The following is a 20,936-nucleotide window of genomic DNA, read 5'->3' as shown; positions in this document are numbered from 1 at the left end:
AAATGAACAAAATCAACATTGTAGTGACACAAGCAAACCATTGTTTGAGTCGCAGCCGCACTTAGCTTGTTATGTTTGCTTTGATATCAGTAGTTCCTTACCTTAGAAATCTTTTATAGGCCCTTATTATGCCGCTTGGAAGATACTTTCGAAATACTGTCCTCTGCAAGTTGGTGTAAAGGGGGCCGAATAGCGCACTCATTAAAGCCACTGAGCTGGTGATGAGTAAACTTTAAAAGTTACTTGTCGTCATTTTCTATAGCGTGTCGCAGCCCAATTTCGTTTAGTCCACTTTGATCCTAATTTTGGCTTTTTTGACGTCCCACACACAAAAGATCCCGCGCAACACGGCAGGCACCGCTAGCGATTTGCTGAGGTTCCTGTCTGCGTGTCGACTGCGTGACATGTGATAATCTGTCACGTAACCAGATCAACTAACAATACATTCTGCAACACAAATAAAATCTAGACAAATATATTGCCGTCATGAACAAAAAAGATACAACAAAGAAACAGACTTTACAAAATGTCACAAATTTAAAACGTACAGTGAAAACTTTATGGAACGAAAATAACGATTTAATTTTCCCACGGGAAACAAATGTAATCAGTTATCGAAAGTAAACAAAAAGCAAAAGTGTAATGATCGTTGGTGAAAGGAATAAAGATAACGGTTGCTTAAACTCCACGGCAGAAAAAAAATCTCTTGTTCTTTCCTTGATATTGTTGGTGGCATTTGTGGTGCAGAGGAACGCGCAAGGCATCCGTCCACTCAGACAGTATCGCTGTCATCGTGCAGCAAGGATATCAGAAGCCACAAGGGTTTTTTACAGTTTTCAGGTGTTGAGACAGAGATAGAACTTATCTTAGCAAGAAGCGGGGTTTTCGTGAAGCCCGTCAATTTTTCGGAAATGACTGTTTGCCCGTTACATCGATCAACCCTTGGAATCGGATGGAGAAGAGCTAGTAGATTATGTTCTGTGCCTCAGGATGTCTCCGGTCACAAAAAGGAATCTGAAAAGGTACCCGCAGCAGAAAGGGGAATTAGTTTGCAGCACTCAATACACATTTTTGAGCTTACGAAAAACCTCGTACCTGTCGGATCAGGAAAGCAATTGCAATGTTTATTCTCACTTTATGCAAGGATAAACATCTGTATAGCCTCTCATTTCATGCAGGGTACTTGGCGGGAATCACAGACTTCATATCATAGTAAATGGCTTGAACCCAGGAGTATCAGTAGTTCGTATAGTGTGATCGTCCGGATGAGTGTAGTTCTGAAAAGAACAGTTGTTGGTGACTCACCAACAACAGTTCTTTTCAGAACTACACTCACCCAGACGATCACACTATACGAAAGACTTAATATCCTTACTTCAAATCACTTCACTGCCACGTAAAATAACGCCAAGTTTAACAGCAAAATTATTTTCATGTCTCACGAGTTTTCAGGATTTTTGCAAATACTTTTACGTCAGAATCTTGTTCAAACATTGGTATTTACTCAGCATTTTCACCTTCTTCAAGACTTATTCAATAGGGGAAGACTCGAATTGAAATATTTTACAGATATTAGAATTCCTTCTAACAATGCTCGGAAAAAAGGAAAGGAACGTAAAAGACTGACTTGTGACAAGGTAAAATACAGATTGCGTAATCAATTTAAGGTTTGTGGGGCTTTTTTCCTGGGCTAGGTTTGTTCTTTTGCCACATTCAGAGCTATTTGTTCAAGGGGGATGTGTAAAGTAGAAAAGAATAAATTAATCCTTTGTCTCCAAATATTAAAGGAATTTGTGTACGATGTCGACAGTCTCTGGCAAAAACAAAAAATCAGTTAGAATCGCAGGACTTGGGTGCCACAGGAGGTGTGGAAAACAACACAGAAGGTCTATGTGGTCTATGCTTGGTGAGTTTCTTCAAAGTGTTTATGAAAATATTCAATCCAATATAGTTAATGAAAGTGGAAAACCTTAACGCATTCTCTGAATTCTCCCTTCTCCGCATTTTTCTGGGGTTCAACCCATGTGTGAGAAGGGCGTGTCCAGGATAACTTGCATGCACATCCTCAAAACACCGCCATTGCCGCCCGTCAACGACTGGGCAAGACCATACATGGCACAAGAATTGGAAAAGCGTGCCCTGCCCGGATAGCCAATCACATCCCAGAATATAACCAAATAATAAAGGTTTTAAATTAATATATGGCTTCTCAACTTTTTTTCTAAATGCTCCAAATGGAAATAATACTGAGTAGTAACTGGATAAAGATATCAGGATAGGTTACCAGTCAATTAAATTAATTATCAAATATTGCTTTCCAGCTCGCTTGCGACTTGTGCTTTTATACACGACACCCCGCGCTTGCACACGGTTGATCTCATTTTGAAGCCATCCAAAGCAATGTGTTCACTTTTTTGTCAGGTTGATGAACAAGCGAGTTACTTCGATATTCCTGCCATTACTTGTCCTGTAACTGTTGGTGATGAATCACTGCCAGAAGATTCCACATCCAGACGGCAGAGCCTTTTTTTCCGCAAGAAGATTCCGAAGAGAGTGATGAAAGCTCCAGTCTAGACAACGAGTCCCAGGTGTAGCTTAATCGCTTCTTACAGCTTCGAGACGTCAGTCCAGTACGTCACACGTTATCAGTGCTGCGGAATACAGCGCACGAGCGTACTAAACGCAGATACCTACGGAAAGCTCAACAATGTATATCTGCAATGCTTGATGTCCTGGCACCTGAAAATTCGCAAGAACTGTGGACAGAGCTTTGTGATCGTCATGCTGTAAGCAGAGAGAGTCAGGTTGTGGTCGAAGGCAGAAGCGAAAAAGAGATGGAGCTTCTTAGTGCATTTGCTGAGAGCTACTTGAACGTGCAACATTGGAGCACCAGACGACAAATACTCTCTTTGATGGCAGATAAGTTATCCCTTAAGGAGATGAGAGAGTTTATTCCAACCGTTACTAGCTATGCTACAAGATTGCCCGACGCCACAGGCTGTTACATGGAAGAGCTGCTCCTCTTCCAAACCAGGAGAAAAAGAGAATCAGGATTGAACCTGTAAAATTAGAACATTTTGTTTCTTTCATAACGAGTCCACACGTAATTCAAGATGTTCCTTTTGGGGAAAAACCAGAGCGCATTGTCCAGCAGTATCAACAATACTGCTGTGAAACCAACTTTGATCCTATGAGTAAGAGAACCCTACAGAGAGTTTTGGCCGTGTGTTCTTCATCTGTTCGCAAGTCTCTGCAAGGACTTGACAACTTTTCAGCACAAGGAGCGGAAGCATTTGATCATTTAGAGAAACTTGACGACAAGCTTGTCATTTTACTTTTTTTTTTATAGGTACATGCAGTGGAGTCCTCTGAGGTTCCCGATCATTGTCGAATTTATGTGCTAAGTGATCCAAGCAATGTAGAATTTCGGGGCTCCTGCGACCATCTCCACAATGAGTCGTGTGCAGTGTTATGAGTTAGAGGAAGTCATGCGTACCATAGAAGATGAGTGTTCAATTGCGCTCTCGTCAGCAGAAGATCAAGCTGACATGCTGCATACTATCAAACAGGCAAGGGATGATATCATTAGCTGGAAAGCCCATGAGCTACATTCAGTCCACCAGGCTGAAGCAAAGCATTCAGTTTTAGCCAAACTCGACAGCCCATCGGTGCTGTTAGTCCAGGACTGGGCAATAAAATATATGCCCCGAAAATATCGAGAGGCACAGTCAGATTGGTTTGCGAAGCGAGGATTACCATGGCACATTAGCGTTGCCATAAGACGGTCACAGGGTTCTGAGCACTTTGAATCGCAGACACTTGTTCACGTATTTCAAAGCTGCGCCCAAGATGGTGTGACTGTGGCTTCGATAATGCTTGACTGCCTCACTACCCTGAAAAAGGAAATTCCAGACCTGGAAATGGCTTATTACAAACAAGATAACGCTGGCTGTTATCACAGTGGAAATTCAATCATCTCAGCTAAGCTGGCCGATGATGCCGTAGGAGTGGCTGTATTAAGAAACGACTTCTCGGACCCTCAAGGTGGAAAGGGGATATGTGATCGCAAAGCAGCAACAATCAAAGGAGACATTGGAAGGTACGTAAACGAAGGCTATGATGTCATCAACGCTTTACAGCTCAAAACAGCCATTGAGTCTGGCCAAGGAACCACAGGAGTGAATGCAAGCTATGTTGCTGCCAAGCTGTCAAGCACCTTTAATATCAACTGGGATGGCATAAGCTTACTCAACAATTTTGAGTACGATGAAACTGGCGTACGAGTGTGGAGAGCATTCAATGTGGGTTTCGGTAAAGAAGTGCCATGGGCAAAGTTCGAAGGAGTCATGGAGCAGCCCGAAAAATTGGAAATCCTAGAACCCCCATCGCAGAATGTAAGTAGCGCACCGCCGTTCAAGATTGTGAGACATCGACATATCAAGAAAAGCTCTGTCAGAGCAGATTTCTCAACTGAAAACGAAAACCAAGATCAAAGCAGTATTGGTCAAAATAAGCCAGATGACATGCTTTTCCCATGTCCAGAGGATGGATGTGTAAAAGCATACAGTCGCTTTGCAAACCTCCAGACACACCTAGATACTGGAAAACACCAAATGATGCTCGAACAGGAAACTCTCTACGATAGAGCTAAAAGAGAATATTCTTCCAAGCTGACAGAGGGATGCAGTCGAATTCCAAGCATTCAAGTTACTGTCCAAGCAAAGAGTGATGCCTTGCCGCCTCTTCCAATGGGTTGGGCCCTAAAGAAACAGTCCGAATTCTTAACTGACCAATTTCAAAAAGGGGAGCAAAGTGGACGGAAAAGCGATCCACAGGAATTTTTGAAAGCAATGAGCTTAGCAAGAGACCAAGCGGGGGAACGCCGATTTCAACCTGATGAAGTCTTTACGTTGCAGCAGAGTAGTGGCTTCTTTAGCCGTCTATCAGCAAAGAAGCGAATAGAAGTTACAGCCGCCGGTAACGAAGCAAAAGCTAGTGAAGTCTCAGAAGTGGCCATGGAGAGTGCTGACGAGGACGAAATTTCCGCCGAAGCTGAGAGTCATCTATCTGCTGTGTGTGCAAATGTGATGAGAGATGTCGCTATTCACCATCCGATTGTATCTTTTGATCTTAACATCTGCGAACTTGTACAAAAACGTACACTCACAACTTTAAGAGTGGATAGGCTAAGAGACATGTGCATCGACCTTGGGCTGGATATTTCTGACTCACCTCAGAAGAGGAAAAAACCATACATCGCACGACTCACGCAATTAGTCCAGGAGTGTACCTGCACTTCCAAGTAACTGAGCAATGTACGTTTCACAAATAACTGATCCGCTGATTATAAAAGGCGGTGCGTATACAATTTTTAAGAGGGCGTTGCGTGACAGCAGAGTTCTACATATCACATTTCAGTCACTCGAGCTCGCCACTACTTGTGGCATCTCTTGCAATTTGTGTTGACGATTTTCAGTATATTCGAAACTGGCGATTGCAGAAGGCGCAGAAGGGATGCAAATGCTCGAATTCATGTTCACTGGATGCGAAGCAAACGTAAACTAACGGCTACGTGGCAAATTTAACATGCTGCGTGCAATTCAATTGTTCAACCTGTTGTTTGCAGAATTATGCAGAATTATGGCGCGATTCACAGGGTAGGAAAAGTCGAAATTTGTTTCTCCTGTCTCAGTATATGAAATAAAGTGTAGTTGTAGCCATTTTAATATGTTTCTAGTCATTTCAATGGCCAGTGAAGATGTAACTGACCAAAACAGTTATTTGTGTACAACGCATTTAATTTTGTTATTATGCATCTCATTATGGCGTCATAGCATTTAACCGAAATACGGCCAGTGGTCATCTTTTGATTGTCAAAGGTCCCAAAGAAATAAAACCCAGATCGTAAAGAACTATCTTTCAAGGCTTCCTGGTAGTGTTATTGTAAACTTTGACCCACTACCACATGTATTTTTGCCAAGCTATTCTAGGCCACCTTTGCCTTAATTTCAAAAGGCCAAAGATGTCGTCTCTTAACAGAGACGTAGCTCCTCAAGGAATAACACGAGACAAAAACTATCACTTTGTTTCGATAAAGCAAGTTTAACTCTATATTTCTATAGCTAGAAAAGTCCTTCTGTTACATTTTTGTTTGTATCACAACTGCCTGAAAAGTGCATAATTTCAGGATCGCGCTTGGTGAAATTTGAGCAATTAACCAGCCGCAAGTTTTTAACAGTTTATTCCCGTTAAAGTGCATATTTCAAACATCTAACCCCATTTCCTTTACTTTACTATATAAGGCTACCTACAGGCAAAAAATGAGCCAAATCGATTTTTGGCCGTGTCCGCGATTTTGTTGATAATCTTTGATTTTTACTGACATTTACTCTTAAAATACTTATGTGTTAACTTTCGATATTTAAAAAGCCCCTCCTGAAGCGAAATCCCTGGCTGAGCTGTAGAAAAGCTACCGACATATGAAATATTGCTCACTTCTAATTCAAGTGGTGCTCGCTTAACGGCAGCACATATACTAAAATTGGAACGATACAGAGAAGATTAGCATGGCCCCTGTGCAAGGATGACACGCAAATTCGTGAAACGTTCCAAATTTTTTAGTGGAGGCACGGTGGCCTCATGGTTAGTGCGCTCGTCTCCGGATTGAGTGGTCCGGGTTTGAGCCCTGGCCGGGGACATTGTGTTGTGTTCTTGGGCAAGACACTTTACTCTCACAGTGCCTCTCTCCACCCAGGTGTATAAATGGGTACCAGCGAGCTTAATGCTGGGGGTAACCCTGCAATGGACTAGCATCCCATCCAGGGGGGAGTAGAAATACTCCTAGTCGCTTCATGTTACAGAAACCGGGATAAGCTCCAGCCTGATGGGCCACTTGGCTCGCATGCAGACTTTACCTTACCTTACCTAATTCAAGTGATCACCTTACTATTATCATTATCGTATCTTAACATTCTAAAACCCTGTCATCTTAATCTTATCCTAACATTGTTTACGTTTTAATACAAGAATGTACAGCCAATGTCATGCTTAGATGCTGAGCACATGATGCTTGTTGTGAGCGTGACCATGTTCTTTGGTGGGTTAAAACATCAGAGACAGCAACTGGAACTCAAGTTTTATTCATACACGACGAAAACTTCTACATCACAACATGAACTCGTGTAACAATTCAATATGGTGCAATACATAACCTCAACCTGGTGTTGAGCTTACAACTACTTCTGGTCTACATAGTTCCGGTTTACATAAGTTGAGTTTGTATCTTAACGCCCCCACTCAAACACAACTTGGGGTTTACTAAATCAAGTTAACCCAATAATCTATCAAGTTTAGCTCTGGTGACAGGCTTGGTGAATACATCTGCAACATTATTGTCTCTTGGTATATAGGCCAACTCAAGAACTTCATTCTGGATTTCAAGTCTCACATAATGATATTTCACATCAATGTGTTTTGATCTTTGGTGATGTATAGGATTATTAGCTAATGCAATTGCTCCATGGTTGTCTACGTACATACAAACACTCTTACAAGGGAGACACATTAGATCACTCAAAAGTTGGGTAAGAAACTTAGCCCATTGAGTAGCCATGGCTAATGCCACATACTCAGCTTCACATGTAGACAGTACTACAATGGTTTGCTTTTTGCTTTTCCATGAGATCAGTGAACTTTCATTACATAACTTGAATGCATAGCCACTAATACTGCGCCTATCATTAGACAAAGCCCAGTCTGAATCACTGTATCCCACTAGTTTTGGTTGACTTGTCTTGACAAACTTCAAGCACCTGTTTGGAGTTCCCTTTAAATACCTTAGCACTTGCTTAGCCATCCCAAAATGTGACTCTTTGGTTTTGACAAATGCTGGGATAAATATGTTACAACATAACACAAATCAGGTCTAGTGCAAGTCATGAGATAGATTAAACTTCCAACAATTTCATGATACAAATTTGTGTTTTCAAGATCACTTTCATTGGTTTCACTGGCTTTGTTTGCACCTGGTTCACATGGGACTGCTTTTGGCTTGCAATCTGACATTCTGATTTTTGACAAAATTTTCTCCACATACTGACTTTGGCTCATTTCAATACCATCACCTTTGCACTTGAACTGAATACCCAAAAACCAAGAAAGCACCCCTAGGTCTTTCATTTTGAATCTCACCATCAGGGACTCTTTTGCCTCTTTCAGTACATCTGTGTTGCTAGCTGCAATAATAATGTCATCAACCCACACAATTGCAACAACATGACCACTTTCAGTAGTCTTGATACACACACATGGATCAGCTAGAGATTGCACAAAACCATCCTGAGCAAAATGCTCATGTAACATATTGTTCCAGTTACGACCACTTTGCTTTAGACCATACAATGATTTTCTCAATTTACACACAAGTTTCTTCCCATTGGGACCTTTTCTCCCATAACCTTCGGGTTGTTCCATGTATAACTCACAGTCGATGGGAGCATTCAAATAGACTGTTTCAACGTCCATATGATGTACTACCATACCCTTTTGAACGGCTAACTGCATTAACGTGCGAACTGAGGTTATACAGGCAGTTGGTGAAAAAGTCTCGTAATAATATACTCCGGGGACTTGCGAGTAACCCTTGGCAACAAAACGTGCCTTGCACTTTTTTCCCCATTTGGACCTGGTTTTATTGCATAGACCCACTTCCCCCACTGAGATTCGACCTTCTGGTAGAGAGGTGAGCTCAAATGTTTCATTCTCCCATAGTGCATTAAACTCTTCATCAATTCCTGATGTGTAACGCGATAAGAGTAATGCAATAACACGGTTCGTTTTTGGCATAAGAGAGAAGTTTATTCGAATAAAACCTACAAGTACAGTATAACTAACAAATAAACCTCTCTGACCCACGGAAGGGTGGGCTGGGTAAATGAAAATTTTGGTTATACTACAGCAGATAATGCTCTGATCCCTTAACCAGACTAACTACAATGCAACTGAAAAATCATGCGATATATAGCAAGTATGCGTGCTATTGATACTCGATACTATCAATTATCTAACAATAACATCCGTGCCCTCTCGCCGAAAAAGGGAATTAAATATTTTGAGCCGGAAGTCCCAAAATGGACCCATGGCATCCTTCCAGCTACTGGAATCTGGGGATGAGATTGCATCTTGGTATGATTGGGGAGCATTGGTTATTCTGTGGCAAAAATCAATTGTTCAATTTGCAGCATCATCAACTGCATCATTCAGATCCTTCCCAGTTACATAATCATCAAGGTATTTTGGTCTGACATGATCTCTGATAGGATAACACCTAACATTGGCGACCTCATTTTCATGTATTGGGATTTCAGGTTCTGGTTCAGCAGAATCAGGCAACAGTTCAACACTTTCATCAACATGGTCAAGCCTCTTAGTGAACTTGACACATCGGATTTTCTTGATAGTATTTTGATGTGGTTAATACACAAGAAATGCAGGGCTGGACCTGTCATAGCCCACAAAAATACCTTTCTCAGCTCGAACATCCAGTTTGGTTTTGTTCTGTACATATGCATAACACACTGTACCAAATACGTGCATGTTGAACAAATTGGGTTTGATACCTGTCAAACACTCATACGGAGTTTTACCTGTTCTATGGTTGTAGCATCTGTTGCGTATATGTGCTGGCGTCAGGACTGCATACATCCACAACTGTTTAGGTAACTCTGCTCCAATTAACAAACATCTAGCCATATCAAAGAGGGACCTCCAGGTTCTCTCGGCTGTTCCATTCTGATGGGGTGAATAGGGGGCTGATTGCTCATGTTTACCCCCTAAGAGTGCAAATTGGCACACAAGGTCACAACTTTGTGAGTATTTCATAGATTTCTATGAATTTTTGCCATGAAAATTGTCTTGTGAAGATCTGCTCATTGAAGTCATAAAATTTTGACCCTCTCCCATCCAAGACATGGTTGACCACCCCCAGAAGTTTTAAGTTCCTTTTTCGGGATGCGAATGGAATGCAAGACTTGTTTCATGTCAAGCTATGCATTAAGAGCTGCTAAATAAGCTATAGTTTAGTGGTATACCTAATATAGTAGAAGATTGACACATTTTTGAAGTCGTTTATTTTCCCATTTTAACACGATTTCTCACAAAATGTCTACCTCCTTCATAACTGCTGATGTCAATTCTTAAATAAGCTGATTAGTGGCTTTCAAATGGCATATTGTACACAGGCAGTGTCTTTATTTGTCGATTTGTGAAAAACTGGTGTTTGCCTTAAGGGGAAAAGGGTTAAACTAGTGGAACTTCATCTTGTCGTCCGTCTCGTCGTGCTGCGAAACAATGGCCGAAAAAGTTTTGTATTCCACAGGAAGACCTTTCAGCACCATGGCTACCAAAAGACAATCACTGACTGGCTCTCCGGCGGATTTCAGCGGTGCAGCTGCAGTCTCAGCGCGTAGAACATAATCCGTAATGGACTCATCGTGCCTCTTCTGTAGCGAGGTAAGTTCAGTGGACAGGGGCAAGAACACATGGCTTACTTTTGCCCATGTAATGATTCCTCAGTATTTGCAAAGCTTTCCTGCCATCGTCCCTGGCATCTCTCATAACTAAGGACAGGCTCCGATCACCTAAACACTGGATAAGTCGAGCAAAAACGTCAATGTTCTTGCTCACATTGTCTTCTTCTGGCTCGTTCTCCTCCAGGATAGCATCGTGGAACTTTATCTCCCACAGCTCATATTTGGCTTCATCACCATCGAACAACAACCTTCGACTGGGCCCATAACCTGTTGCGAGCGTGGCCATCTTCTGCGGTGGATTAAAACATCAGAGACAGCAACTGGAACTCAAGTTTTATGCGTACACAACAAAAACTTCAACATCACAACATGGACTCATGTAACAACTCAATATGGTGCAACACATAGCCTCAACCTGATGTTGAGCTTACAACTACTTCCGGTCTACATACTTCCGGTTTACATAAGTTGAGTTTGTATCTTAACAATGCTCTCTTGTAGAAAGCTGTTACATATGTATTAAAATACTTATGTGTTAACTTTCGATATTTAAAAAGCCTGTCATTAAGTGAAATCCCTGGAACACTAGCTTTACATATTTAGGTTGATCAAGTTTTGAGATCATAAGGAGCACTAAAAAAGTCTAGGCAATTGCAAAATTTGAAGGTAAAATATAAATTCCTTTTGTACTTGGCATTGTCCTCATTGTTTAAGTTCTCTATTTAATCTCAGATAATATTTATATTTCGGTCATCACCTACTATTATATCATTCATATTAATGATTTATTCTACATCTATTCATCATCGCCTGAGTCCTTGATTGCAGTGGAAGATTTTAAGCTCGTGTAAAACTTTTATTCTGACTCTGTGATGTGGTTTCTGGTCATTTTTTGGAGTTCTTTTACCTTGTTGGGGTTTAGGTGAAGTGGACTTCTGTACAGGATAGATGGCTGCAAATCTACCTGTGGTGAAGTGGTTACTTTAACCTTCTTCCATGGCTTGTCAGAGAAGAAACTGTTGCGGAACCACACTTCATCTGGATGCGGGACCATCTGTCCATCACCATTCTCTCCCCAGCCGTAGTTCATCCAGTGAATCTCCCTGATTCTTAATGGATTTCCGTCTTGATCTTTCTTTGCAATTTTGTACTTTGTGGAGAGGTGGTCTTTCCAATTTGTGAAATCTCCCTGGTCCATTTGTTTGACCTTCAATGAATTTAGTAATGTGAATGAGTGGATGAATTATTAGACCTGTACACTAAATTGTCTAAGACCTAGATCGAGACAGGTGACTGCTTTAACTTACCAGCAGATCTCCAGATCGTTTTCACTGTCACGCAACTAGAAAAGAAATAAGCCTCTTCCTACTAAGTCTTAAAATAAATATCTATCCAATAAAACTAGATTGGTGTCCCTGATCATTTGGACCCAATTGTTAGGTAATACCACCTTTGCGGAATTTTTCCTCTTCTCAATTTGTGCAAAGCCGCGGTCGTTTTCGAAGAATACAGATCTTTACCTACAGGTTTTTTCTCTCAACTGCAAACTGCAGCTTAAGGTTAGCTGTTTGCTGTCAGAGGTGAGGACATTTCTGAGCATTTAGCAAGACGTTTGCGCTCTTTCTAAAAAAAAACATGGAATTTTGGGTAATAACAAGGAAAATATTATTGTTAGCTTATGATGTCAGAGAGTGTAAACACACTTCAACTCTTCCCAGGAGAGAGTTTAACAACATCACTGCAGCAATGTTCTTTGATGAGAACAGCTTTGATTCTAGTAGCAATGATGATGATGATCTCGATCTGCTGCTTATCGAATGCATGTTCCCTCCATCAACAAAACTGGATATTCCGAGAATGAATCTTGAAGACCTTAAAGATGCCCAGTGTGAGATGATGTTTAGGCATGTATTATTATTGCTGACTGTGATTGGAGTTATGTAGGTGAAACTGGTCGGTGCTTTGAAACTCACAAGAAAGAACACATTAGGAATGTCAAACAATGTACTAATGGATCAAACATTGCAAAACATGCGTGGTCATTCGACCATCACATGGATTTTGATAACTCTAGTGTCATTGACAAAGGCTCTTTTCGCATTACAAAAACTTTGGAGGCTTGGCACACCTCTGCTACCAAGCATGCTGACAATAATTCTAAGCTGATTCCAAACCAGTATAGTACTTGTTTTTAAACAATAGTCACCTAATTTACACAGTTTCACTTTGTTTTTGTTCTTCTCATCATTTTTATCTTGCCTTTTTTGCATATATTTTTATCTTTTGCATTCCATTTTTATCCGTCAAAGGCTCTAGATTGAGAGCCGAAAGCTCATGTTTTGATATTTTTTAGCCAGCGAACATTTTTATCGAAATTTTTAATTATGTCTCATCCTGGCTGCAATTCAATCTTTAATCATAACAACAGTTTCATTCCAAGGATGACCATTTTTCCTCATTGACCAGTCACTCACTAGATTCCCTTAATTTTTACCCTCAGATATGTCAAACTGTTTGTTATTAAAGTGGATGATGGGTGAAAACTCATCAACGAAAACCACTGGTGCAAGAGGGGGGCAGGGGTTAAATTTTTTCTTGAACTTACTGGTGCTATTTACGAATCTGTTAATGGCCATTAGCCATCATATGAGTCAGAATCGTCATTGCTACTCTTTGGTTCTTTCTGGTCTCTCAGATCTGAAATCAAGGGCTCTGAGTATCCATCAATTTCATCAAAATCGTCACTTTTATTGCTCGATTTTGTCTCATTGCCAAATAAAATTGTAGACTGTAATGGATTTTTTTCCTCTACCTTTATTGAGACAGTACCACTTGATAAATTTTGACAAAAAGTAAGTACACAGACAAAAGTTGTACTTGTGACAAGTTTTTGCAGGGGCATGCAACTTATCCTTACTTGTCTTCAGAGGTGATTTCTTCCTCAATCAAAGTTGCATCACTGCAGTTAGAAGCAGATGGTGAAATCATCTGGTTACTGACAAAGTCGTTGTCTGTTTTGTTTGGCCTTGCTTGTTTCTTTCCTCAAAAGGAATCTAACTTTCCTGGTGTTAGGCGCTGTTCTCGCCACAATTAGGTAGTTCATCAACGTGCTTTGTAGTGTCACAAATGTCATGTTGTTTTCTTCTGTGGCACGTAACTCAGTGGCCTTTCTTTGAAAGGAAAAAGAATGCAAACTTAGAAAAGTAAGTTCTTGGGAGTTTCACGAGATTGTGAGCATGTTTTCAAAAAGCCAATGCTGATATATCCTGTACCTTGACCAAAATGTTTCCAATATCTTAGCCTGTTGAATTGAAAAAAACTCCCCACAAATACATTTATCCAAAGTTTGTTCCACACCTATGTGGGTATACAGATAGTCTGGTATATCACAGTTGAATGCTCAGTAGGAACCCCTTAGTTGCGGTTTTGTGTCTAGGTAATGTTGATATGAATCTGGAACAAATGACTCCATGCTCATCACCACGATTCCAAACATTTGTCAAGGGATCTAGGCAGATAGGTGTGCTTGAATACTTTGTTTTGCACTTCAATGTCATTGTTTGTATTCACAATGTTTAGAGCCTGTTGTACGCAAAATGCATGAGCCCAATGATCAGAACAATCCAGCCACACCTTCTCACAATAATCTTGTACTTTGGGGTTTAACATGGATGCATGATTTCAAGAAAGACCACATCAGAGAAATAATGGACACAAAACAACAATTTGATGACATTGAGGGTTTCAACTGAAAAGAGGCTATGGAACTAGCAGTGAATAAACGAAAGTTTCTACTTAACAGACTATTTAGAGAACAGCGTTTTCCCAAAACAGTTGGAAGACACTCAGAAGATGGATTAGGAGCTTACTATAGGATATTAGACTGTCTATGGGTGTGTTTCTTTAAAAAATTCCAGGATTGGATTCTTAAATGCGAAAACAGATTTCTTTATTTAACAGATCAATCTACGATCTCTCGGATCATTTTGTGTCAAAGGAACCGAAGAATCCAAACTGGGAGTGGATTCTTCGGTTCCTTTGACGCACCATGATCCCAGAGATCTTGGATTGATCTGTTTAGTAAAGAAACAAAAAATCCGTTTTCAGATTCTTTTGGATTTAAGAATCCTATCTTGGATTTTCTTAAAGAAACGCACCTTATGTAAACCTTGAAGTTACATTGAAATATATGTCTAGTAACTTCACAGCCAGTGTAAACAGAATTATCGAAAAGGCTCTGAGTACGAAGTATGAGTCGGTGTACTGGATCATGATGGGATTGAAAGAACAAACTAGGACATTGGTAATGATCACTTCATTCATTTTCTTGGTCTTGTCTACTTGCATAACTTAAGGCGTTAATGACCCCAGGGAGATTATTTTGCAATAACAAAGAAGCAATGGAGAACTGTACTGTTTCTTAACAAACAGAGTTCTTTTGTTTTGTCTATTAAGTTAATAGACTAAATAGAAATTGATTTATTCACGATCATACATGTAGGTTCTCATAATGACTATGAAACCACAATTCATATAGACTTTGTTCCAAGGTGCTAAAGGTGATAGTAATCATGTCCAAAAAAAACTTCTTTTCTGCTTAGCATCTATTCAAGGTGTAAATACAAATTGATGGTCCCAACGCAGAAAAGAAATTTCCATGTCCCCTTTATAGTTAACATTACCCAGGTCCAAAAATTAATTACACGTAATAGAAATAAGGTATATTTTATTCTGTTATGAAATTATCCTGCTGAAATGTATTTCTTCCTATTCTATACTCAATAATGGGGCAAATTAGGCAGGGGCTCCATTTCATGATGTCATCCCTTAAAACTACTCTACACATCATCTAATCTATTTTTAGCTCTTTGCCTCGATGACATCATCTTCCGAAAATGGAAATTACGTCACCTTACGATAAAAAATGATGCCATAAATGCAGTTTTCAGTTTATGACATAATACTTCCAATGACACCATCCACACACTTCCATCCCAATGATGTCACTATTCTATTTTTTGATTATGATGTCATTATTTTGGTGATGTCATTGCTGGGGGGAACCCACCTTCCCACCCCATTGCAAAACTGTCTAAATTACACTAGTAGTAAATAGCGCTCATAGGGGCAGTAACCAATCAGGAGCCAGGGATCATACCACGTGACCAAGATTTTCCCATACATTCTCTTAAATTGTAAAATCCAAGATGGCCCCTTGGTGAGCAAAACATGACCCCGTGACGTCACAGTCCAAATAAGGGCAACATGAAATCGAGGTTGTCACGTGCGTGATCAAATCGAGCCAATGCCTGAAATCGAGGTTCGGATGGGGTGATAAAAGGGTTTGCGTGAGTATCGAGTGGGTATTGTTGTTTTGAGATCGGCGACAAGAAGATGTCTTCAGAGGAGAGCAAGACGAAGGTGGTTCCTGAGGAGTTACCAGACGACATGACGAGAGAGGAATTTGCAGCGAGGGTGATGGATGCCGTTCATGAGGGTATTCTTGGAAAGATAATGAAGAACGCCGTTTCTCGTGCGATGGATGGGGTCCTGAGGAAGGAAATTACGAAGGTGGCGGATGATGTGCTGAGGTTCCGAAAAATGCTGTCTGATAAGATGGGTGCTGACCAGTCCATCTCGTTTAAAGACCCAGTGTGTTTGGAGAAGTTGCCGGATGGATTTGAGGACGGTTGGGAGGCGTGGAAGAGCAGTTGGGACAACCGAGAAGAGTTGGCGTACCGAGCATTTCTCAAACAAATTGTAAAATCACCACCACCAGAATCAGAGGAGTGAAAAACATTTTTATTCATGCCTGTAACTAATAAAGATCCTTTAACGAGAGAATGTACATGGTTTGTTGCGTGATTTTTTGCATCATCCTGATTGCTTGCACGTCATTGGTTCCCAGGTGCACGAGGGATAGCATCATGGTTTGTGGGGTGAGAAATTCTCCGTGAAAGCCTGAGGAGGATTCGAACACGCGTCCGAAGGGCCAGACCTTGGTGAGGTCTCTTCGCATGTACCAGGGGTAGGGAAAGTGTTGGGTGAGAAAGAGGAGCATGACATCTTCGTCGGGGTGGGGGGCGTCCAAACAGATTTTACAGGCCAGGGGTCTCTATGGAAAAAATAAAAAAGAATTTTTAATGCCCCGACCAGGAATCGAACCTGGGTCTTTGAGGCCACAACTCAACGTCTTCACCATTAGACCATCGAAGCGCTTACCTCTTTAGGACTTGGTTTTGGGGCTGTCATCGGGAGGTAGTCCGAAATTCACGGCTTTGCAATGAGGGCAGAGTCTTTGGGAGGGTTTCAACCACCAGGTGTGGAGGGCTTTACAGGATCCGTGAAAGAATTGGTCGCAACAGGGTGTCAGGAAGTAGTCTCTGATACTGTGATTGGAGGAGTATCCTTCCTTGCACCATATACATAGGGGGTTAGGAAATCGAGACATGGAGTCTGAAAAATAGAGCAAAAACAATTTTTATTGGACATTCCACTTGTTATTACAGGGTGGGACGTGTGCACGGTCCTATTGACCGGCGCCCTCTTTTTCGTCGGGATAACAATCAATAAACGATTTGACGTGATTGACACGTGACAGGGCCTGGTTGTAACCGTTTCCCAGGAAGACGGGTTCGTAACAGTTGGTTTCCCCATTGTAGTACATGCCGTAGATGGCCTTGCAACAGGTGGCGTAGACGCACCCTAGTCCCCATTCTTTTCTGAGTGGTCCCGAGATTGCGCGTACGAATTTTGTGTGGGTCCCATTTCTGCTCAATTCTAGGATGGGTTGGCGGCAGCAGGGTCTCAGCTGTTTGCACACGTGGCAGTGGAGGGGTGGTTCCATGTCTAAAATTGAAGCAATTGTCTGTAAGTGTTGCGGACCCAGTCTATGTGAATCACCAAATCATTGGTATCGTCCTCGTCAAGGACCCCCAACCTCTCTTCCAGCCCCAAAAGATCTAGTTGGTCCAGGACCACCTCGATAAAACCTAAAAGTTGTTCTAGGTCCCTGTACAAAGGGGTCTCTTCTTCTTCGTCGTTCATCCACTCTCTCACCCGCTTTTCCCAGGTAGTCAACTCTACGTTACACTGCTCTAATACTTCCATACTCACTTGGTACTTCGAGAAGCCACAGCAACGAGAGTATCCACAGTCTTCTGTAATGGGCGCTCATACAAGTTGAAAAAAACTCAGAGTGAAAAGTGAACGGTCCAACTCGATTTTTATACACACGGTATAATGGTGTCCAGTCTCCTACCGTGAGTGGGTATGGTAGGGGGATACCCCCTATCCCCTGGGTCTGGGTAACACGTGACTTGGTCTTGCTCTGTGATTGGTTGAACGGATCTTCATAAAGCGAATCCGCGTCGCCCCCGCTCTTCACTCTGAGTTTTGAACTTGTATTGAGCGCTATCATGGCCTTGAGAGAGATTGGACTACAAAACCATGTACCTAGAAAGCCCGAGGTCACTTATGAGGATGCCATTGACCAAATGGAGGCACCCTGGACCAGATTTTACGAGGACATGAACTTTCCTATCCGGGATTTGTTGGTGGGTCGACGATGGCTGACACAACTCAAAGATTCTAGTCAGCTCGAGGTAATGCTCCACCAAATCTTGTTTTTTATGGATGAGCAGAGGGAAAACTGGACCCGAAGTCATAGCATGTACCGGAGAATCGAGAAGTGTTTCGGGAGAACTTTGTTTAACTCGATCCTGACCATACGTAAGAACCTTGTATGGGACGTGAAAGTGAAGCCGCCCGTGGACCGTATTACGTTTCATAGACTGATGTTATGTTACGGTTTCGAACCATTTCAGTCCGCGTGGACGAAGAGACAGAAGAAGACAGCGAGACGCTATATCCTCACAATTCACTTTTATTACAGTACTTTTAACCGATGTAATCAAGTAACGATGCGATCGATGATCGATGCGGAAGACAAATTACCCAACGTGTAAAAAGAAATGTGAATTAAAAATCAGAGTGTGTTTTTTACAAAAAAACTGTGTCTGTCTTTTTCTTAGTTTGGGTCCTGTCCATTGATCAGTATAGCTTCGGGAACTCCTCGCGGGTATTCGTCGATCCATTGGAAGAACTTGCAGGTACGCTTGGGACACTTGAGATAGAGCCTGTCTGGGTTGGACTGAGAGTGTGAGGTGGCTAAGACCAGGGATTTGCTGCATAGACATCGGAAACGGGCTGGGTCGATGTTCCTGTAGCAGGGGTGGGTCTGTTCTTCGACGCGCCTCAGGTAAGTGCTCACCTCTTTGGCGCCACAGGTCACATAACACTTGGTGTAGAATCTGGAGGAGGGGCATCGGTAATACTCCCACCAGGTACCGCCCTCGGGGGTTTTCACTCTTCCAAATTCCATGGGCACCATGCAACGCGGGCAAGTGGGATCTTGTGGTTTCAGTTGGTTCAGGAACTGATCGGGGTCGAATTCCTCCAACACTTGAACTTCGGTGAATTCTCCTCGGTCGTCCACTTCAGGTGGTAATTCTACGAGGTCGTCTTTCTTGAATTTGTCGAGTCCCATGGCTTCCAGGACTTGCATGGTTCGAGGAGGTGAGTCTCTTATCACGGTCATGCATCCGCCTTGAATGACAGGTAGCTTTGAGTCTATGAAGATAAAGATTGAGTTAGTATCCCAACAGGGTGTTTTCCCGTAGCATGGTTTCTAGGATGTGTCTGGTTTTTCGCACGTTCTTGGGGGTCAGTCTTTGCCTTCGCTTGTAATGGTTACTTTTCATTCGGCTTTTGACTTCTTGACGTTGGATCGAAAAGGCGCTCCAAGGTCGCGAGAAGCCTTTGAGAGGGACGGTGGTCCAACTGACGGAGTCCGGGGTGATCTCTTTGAAGAGGACGCGTTCGTTGAAACGTAGTCTGGTACGAGGTTTTTTGAATAACCATCTATCTAAGGTGGATTGTAGTTTACCTCCTACTTCTCCTTCCACTCTCTTGGGCAAGAGCAGTTTCAGTTTCTTACGCGCCTCCTTCTTTTTCTTTTTCTTTTTCCTGTCGGGTTCGCCGTGTGAATCCATGACGACTGCTGAGAAAAGTGACTCGTGATGGAATGCGTGGTTCGACTTTATGGCCGTTTTTGACGACCAATCGTATTCGGGTGGTGTGATGGGATCATGTGACGGTCTTCGTTCCGATTGGTGGGATCTGAAAAAGGGCGCGTGATCCGGGAAAGTACGGAGTGAAAAGTGGATCCGCGGCGCGGGTATAAAAGGAGCCCGTTTTGACGCAGTGAATCATTCTCGACTTGCTCTTTATGCGGTGATGACCTATAGGATTTTGGATGAGAGAGCCGTGCAGGAGATCCTTGAAGATCTGAGACAGCAGTTGAATCGAGCTTCTGACGTTTTGGATACAATCGAAAAAGAAGGCGAAAGACCGTTACATGGGAAGATAATTGACTTGGAGTTACGTCTTGTCTCCCCTTTGTACTATAGGCTCCAGAGGCACTTGATTGACTGGTGCGACCGTAGTTGCTATCCTCATTTGTCGGGCTTGGAGGTCACCAAGTTGGCAGATCGAGAAGGAAAGAAGTTTAACGAGTCCGTCGGAGAGTGGGTTTCAAGATGACTTACTATAGCAACTCGAACCAGATTCGGGACCTCGTGGAGCGGATCGTGGGTCAGAAGGTACACACTTTAGGAGATCTCGATGCCATTCCGGATGCCAAAGTGGACATGTACATTTTTGACAATCTCTTCGAACCGTTAGGTCAAATACCCGATAGTCTGTGGTCTTTCGAGCTCTTGATGAGACGTCGTCCTGACTGGGGTGGTACGATTTTGGAGATGATGAAGAGGAACGAACATGTTTACCTTTTCTGCGGTGAGTGGTGTCGCGTGATGTACAGAAGTGGTAGCGGTCAATTCAAATTCATTCATTGTCGGGATCCCGCCCTGGACGCCGAGCGTGCCTGTTTGATCGCCACGGATAACCTCACGTACATGATGAGCGATACCCTCCGCGACCTGTTTGAACCCTTGCGGTTCGCTCGTGACCTATCACGACGGGTGTTGGAGAACGACAAGAGTCCCAGGGTGGAGGAGATACTGACGTTCAACAGGTGCGCTCACAAGGAAACGTGTCTGAAGTTGGAAGAGTTGATCTACGATATCATGCGTCAGCGTGATCTGTGGAAGGATCGGTTTTTCTTCCGTGCCCTTGAATCGGATGAGGATGACCTGTGTGGTGAGTGTAGAGAGAGTATGCGCCAAGCATTCTATGTGAAGGGGGACGAGGAGGAAACCCTGAAGTGGAGACCCGGTAAATGTGATTGGAGAAATTGTAAATATTATGCCATGGATACCTATGAGGAAGACTGTGATAATGAGTACGGTCAAGATTGTAAGAACACGAATTATGTTCATTACTTTT

At 42.3% G+C, this 20,936-nt stretch overlaps 1 protein-coding gene and 2 non-coding genes across 3 annotated transcripts; 2 read left to right on the top strand and 1 right to left on the bottom strand.

The window, feature by feature from the left end:
* The first annotated feature begins 3,374 nt into the window (after nt 1-3,374).
* Nucleotides 3,375-5,463, top strand: LOC145498111 (uncharacterized). The gene has a single exon (XM_081477985.1). It carries the CDS (start codon nt 3,453-3,455, stop codon nt 5,304-5,306), a length of 1,854 nt encoding a protein of 617 aa, XP_081334111.1. The 5' UTR covers nt 3,375-3,452; the 3' UTR covers nt 5,307-5,463.
* A 1,046-nt stretch (nt 5,464-6,509) lies between these two features.
* LOC145498818 (U6 spliceosomal RNA) lies at nt 6,510-6,618 on the top strand. Its single transcript, XR_014050905.1, has one exon. It is a non-coding gene; the product is annotated as a U6 spliceosomal RNA (small nuclear RNA).
* Nucleotides 6,619-16,673: 10,055 nt separating this feature from the next.
* Trnah-gug (transfer RNA histidin (anticodon GUG)) lies at nt 16,674-16,745 on the bottom strand. Its single transcript has one exon. It is a non-coding gene; the product is annotated as a tRNA-His (tRNA).
* Nucleotides 16,746-20,936: the final 4,191 nt, after the last annotated feature.

This window comes from Orbicella franksi, chromosome 9 (genome assembly GCF_964199315.1).
Source record: "Orbicella franksi chromosome 9, jaOrbFran1.1, whole genome shotgun sequence".
Classification (NCBI taxonomy): Eukaryota; Metazoa; Cnidaria; class Anthozoa; order Scleractinia; family Merulinidae; genus Orbicella; species Orbicella franksi.
Note: the sequence above shows the minus strand (reverse complement) of the source record. Positions and strands in the feature narration are given on the sequence as shown.